Source organism: Chiloscyllium punctatum, chromosome 34 (assembly GCF_047496795.1).
Source record: "Chiloscyllium punctatum isolate Juve2018m chromosome 34, sChiPun1.3, whole genome shotgun sequence".
NCBI lineage: Eukaryota > Metazoa > Chordata > Chondrichthyes > Orectolobiformes > Hemiscylliidae > Chiloscyllium > Chiloscyllium punctatum.
Window position 1 is genome coordinate 62,814,362 of NC_092772.1, and position 4,722 is coordinate 62,819,083.

General features: G+C 60.3%; 1 protein-coding gene across 1 annotated transcript; it reads left to right on the forward strand.

Annotated features, from left to right (window-relative positions):
- Nucleotides 1-1,143: 1,143 nt before the first annotated feature.
- LOC140458977 (5,6-dihydroxyindole-2-carboxylic acid oxidase-like) lies at nt 1,144-4,194 on the forward strand. The gene is made up of 3 exons (XM_072553715.1): nt 1,144-1,321; nt 2,624-2,765; nt 4,020-4,194. Exons 1-3 carry the CDS (start codon nt 1,144-1,146, stop codon nt 4,192-4,194), a joined length of 495 nt encoding a protein of 164 aa, XP_072409816.1.
- Nucleotides 4,195-4,722: the final 528 nt, after the last annotated feature.

Here is a 4,722-nt window from a genome sequence, read left to right on the forward strand (position 1 = left end):
GGGGAAACACAGAATTGTAGAAATTGAGAATTGGGGAAACACAGGATTGGAGAGACAGGGAATTGGGGAAACATGGAATTGGAGATTCAGAGAATTGGGGAACCACAGAATTGGAGAATCAGGGGATTATGAAAACACAGGATTGGGGAGTCAGGGAATTGGGGAAACACAGGATTGATGAGACAGAGAATTGGGGAAACATGGAATTGTAGAAATTGAGAATTGGGGAAATACAGGATTGCAGAGACAGGCAAATGGGGAATCACGGAATTGGAAGGACAAGGAATTGGAGAAACACAGAATTGGAGAGATTGAGAATTGGGGAAACACAGGATTGGAGAGACAGGGAATTGGGGAAACATGGAATTGTAGAGATTGAGAATTGGGGAAACACAGGATTGGAGAGACAGGGAATTGGGGAATCACGGAATTGGAGGGACAAGGAATTGGGGAAACATGGAATTGGAGAGACCGTGAATTGGGGAAACAGAGGATTGGAGAGACAGGGAATTGGGGAAACACAGGATTGTTGAGTCAGGGAATTGTGAAACATAGAATTGGAGAGATAGGGAACTGGGGAAACACCAGATTGGAGAGTCAGGGAAATGGGGAAACGCTAGATTGGTGAGACTGGGAAATGGGGAAACACGGAATTAGAGAGACAGGGAAATGGGGAAACACAGGAATGGTGAGACAGGGAGTTGTGGAAACACAGGATTGGAGAGACAGGGAACTGGGAAACATGGGATTGGAGAGTCAGGGAATGGGGGAAACAAGAGATTGGAGAGTTAGAGAATTGGGGAAACATGGGATTGGAGAGACCAAGAATTGGGGAAACACAGGACTGGAGAGACAGGGAATTGGGGATACTTGGAATTGGAGAGTCAGGAAATTGGGGAAACTCAGGATTGGAGAGACAGGGAATTGGGGAAACACGGGATTGGAGAGACAGGGAATTGGGGAAACATGGGATTGGAGAGACAGGGAATTGGGGAAACACAGGTTTGAGAGGGTATGCACTCTGACCCCCACTTGGGTACATTCTGACAGGGGGTGAGGTGAGAGGGTACGCACTCTGACCCCCGGCCTGGGTACGTTCCCTTCCAGACCTACTGCACCAGTGATAATGGCCTGGAGGCCTCGATGGATGTTATCTGCGCCCCGGGGGACGGGGAGCCGATCCGACGCTACAACCAGGCGGACCCGCGTTTCGGGACCCTCCCCACCCTGGAGGATGTGAGGCGGACGCTGGCCCTCACCCAGTACGACACGCCCCCGTACAACACCTTCTCCGCGGGCTCCTTCCGCGCTGTCTTGGAAGGTAGGCGAGGGGCCGAAGGGTGGGGTGAGTCTCCTCGCTGTTGGCGGGGGGGGGAGTTGGGGAGGTGTGACTCTCCGCCCCGGTGGTGGGGGGGGGGGGGAGTCCTCACGGCTTCTCTCTGCCCCCACCCCCCCCACTCACTCCAGGCACTGGGCTCCCCTTTGAAGGTCCCACCTGGTCTGGGGAAAGGGGCAGAGTGACTGGCACCTTACTCAAATGTCTCTGCTTGGCCCATCCTCGGGGGGTGGGGGGAGAGGGAGGGGTGGGCTGTGGAAACCAACAATGCAGCTTCTTCCTGCGGGGGGGGAGGGCCCGGTGCCCTCGCTCCCCCCCCCCCCCACGCCCCACCCTCCCCCCCCCCCCCCGTTTCGCCATGGCTGACTGTGTTAATCTGTATGTCTGTGTGCCCACCTCCTGGTGGGTGGGCTGGGGGCGGGAATGAGTGGGTATGGGCACCGTGGGCTGAATGGCCTCCCGCAATAATGGGACAGCGATTCTGCTCCTGCCTTGCTCTAGCCGCCAGGTGCCAGTCTGTAGTCCCCCCACCCCCCAACCCTCCTCACCGGGCTCCGTGCTTGTGATGCTGTCGACAGTTCAATGTCTCCCTTCTCTCCTGTCTCCCCCTCCCCCTTCTCTCCCTCTCCCCCTCTCCCCCTCTCCCTCCCTCCCTCTCCCCCTCTCCCTCTCTCCCTCTCCCCCTCCCTCTCCCTCTCTCCCTCTCTCCCTCTCCCCTCTCCCCCCTCCCCCTTCCCATCTCCCTCTCCCCCCTCTCCCTCTCCCTCTCCCCCTCCCCCTCTCCCTCTCCCTCTCTCCCTCCCTCTCCCTCTCTCCCTCTCTCCCTCTCCCCTCTCCCCCCTCCCCCTTCCCATCTCCCTCTCCCCCCTCTCCCTCTCTCCCTCTCCGCCTCCCTCTCCCTCTCCCTCTCTCCCTCTCTCCCTCTCCCTCTCTCTCTCCCTCTCCCTCTCCCCCTCCCCCTCCCACCCCCTACCCCCTCCCCCCTCCCCTCTCCCCCCTCTCCCTCTCCCTCTCTCCCCCTCCCTCTCCCCCTCCCCTCTCCCCCTCCCCCTCTCCCTCCCCCTCTCCCTCTCCCTCTCTCCCCCTCTCCCTCCCCCTCCCCCTCCCGCTCCCTCTCTCCCTCTCCCTCCCCCTCCCCCTCCCTCTCCCTCCCCCTCTCCCCCCTCCCTCCCCCTCTCCCTCTCCCTCTCTCCCCCTCCCTCTCCCCCTCCCTCTCCTTCTCCCCCTCCCCCTCCCCTCCCCTTCCCCCTCCCGTCTCCCTCGGTCTCTCCCTCTGTCCTGTGCCAGGGTACATGGACCCCCAGGACCCGGCCCAGTCCACAGCCAGCATGCACAACCTGGTCCACGTGTACTGTGGGGGTACACTCAACAACGTCCTTCAGTCCAGCAACGACCCCATCTTTCCGGCTCTGCACGCCTACATCGACATGTGAGTGACGTTGCCTTCCTCTCCCCACCCCCGCCCGGGGATCGTGGGGGCTGGGGGGGTGGGGGGAATGTGGCCAGTGGCAGCCCCCTCCCCAACTACGGCACCCTCTCCCTCTCTACGGGCACGCCCGCTCCGCCTTGAGACACATTCCAGGCCCAGGCTTGGCCTGTGACGGCCATCTTGGCCTGTGGCGGCCATTTTGAATCCCAGCGCACTGAGGGAGGGGGCGTTTCACCGCCCCCTTCCTGTCAGGATGATGGGTGGGGTCTCGGAGGGGGTGGGGTGGGTGGTTGGTTGAGTCCTTGCAGCGGCTGGTTTTATGCCCCCCCCCCCACCCCCTCAGGTCTCCCCCAGAGATAGTGGGCAATGGCGGCCATCTTGAACCTTCGCCCCCTCAGCGTGTGGCGTGAGGACGTAGAACCCTGGGGGGCGGGGGGGAGGGGGGGAGGTCTTCACAACCAACCTCTACCCCCCACGCCCCCGAACGGACATCCGATGCGCTTCCCATGCCGCGGGTGGGGGAGAGGGGGGTGGCACTCTCTCCCGGATGGTGCCCAACTTCCCGAGAGTTGTCGGAGCTGCCCCCAACCCATCCCTGCCCCAGGGGAGTATTCCCTCACCCTCTCTGACTCGTCGATGGTGGGACGGGGCTTTTGGGGGAGTGGAAGGAGGTCAGGAGGGGAGTCACTCGCTGCAGTAGTTGGGGGGGAGGGGGATTCAGTGATGGTAACACCATTGAACGTCAAGGGGGCGATGGTTCGATTCTCTCTCAATGGGAACCCCCAGGATGTTGATAGTGGGGGGGGAGGGGGGGATTCAGTGATGGTAACACCATTGAACATCAAGGGGGCGATGGTTAGATTCTCTCTCAATGGGAACCCCCAGGATGTTGATAGTGGGGGGGAGGGGGATTCAGTGACGGTAACACCATTGAACGTCAAGGGGGCGATGGTTAGATTCTCTCTCAATGGGAACCCCCAGGATGTTGATAGTGGGGGGGGGGGGAGGGGGGGATTCAGTGACGGTAACACCATTGAACATCAAGGGGGCGATGGTTAGATTCTCTCTCAATGGGAACCCCCAGGATGTTGATAGTGGGGGGGGGGGAGGGGGGGATTCAGTGACGGTAACACCATTGAACATCAAGGGGGCGATGGTTAGATTCTCTCTCAATGGGAACCCCCAGGATTTTGATGGATGGCGAGTTCACACACAGTAACCTGTTGAAAGGCCTGTGCCCTGTCTCCTCTGTAGGATCCATGAGTGGTGGTTGAGAAGGAACGGGGAGGACAAGTACCCAGACGATGACGCCAACATCCCATACGGGCACAGGGCGAACGACAGAATTGTCCCCTTCTTTGATCCGTACACAAACAAGGACATGATGAAGACAGCCAAGGCCTTTGGTTACGATTACGAGTATTTCTAATCCCAGGCTGAGCTGATCGTGGGTGGGGTGGGGTGAGGGCTGCAGGGTCCCAGGGCAGATTGGGACGGGATTTTCCCCGTATCCCCGCGACCTTCCCCACCCACCAGAATCCAGCCTTTACCCAATGGCCACCGACAGTCCGCACCACCGACAGGGAAACCTGCTCAACTGTTCACCAACTTCCAACTGAGACAGTGTAGAGGGAGCTTTACTCTGTATCTAACCCCGTGCTGTCCCTGACCCGGGGATGGGGGGGACAGTGTAGAGGGAGCGTTCCCCTGTATCTAACCCCCGTCCCTGACCCGGGGATGGGGGGGACAGTGTAGAGGGAGCGTTCCCCTGTATCTAACCCCCGACCCTGTCCCGGGGATGGGGGGGACAGTGTAGAGGGAGCGTTCCCCTGTATCTAACCCCCGTCCCTGACCCGGGGATGGGGGAGGACAGTGTAGAGGGAGCGTTCCCCTGTATCTAACCCCCGTCCCTGACCCTGACCCGGGGATGGGGGGGGACAGTGTAGAGGGAGCGTTC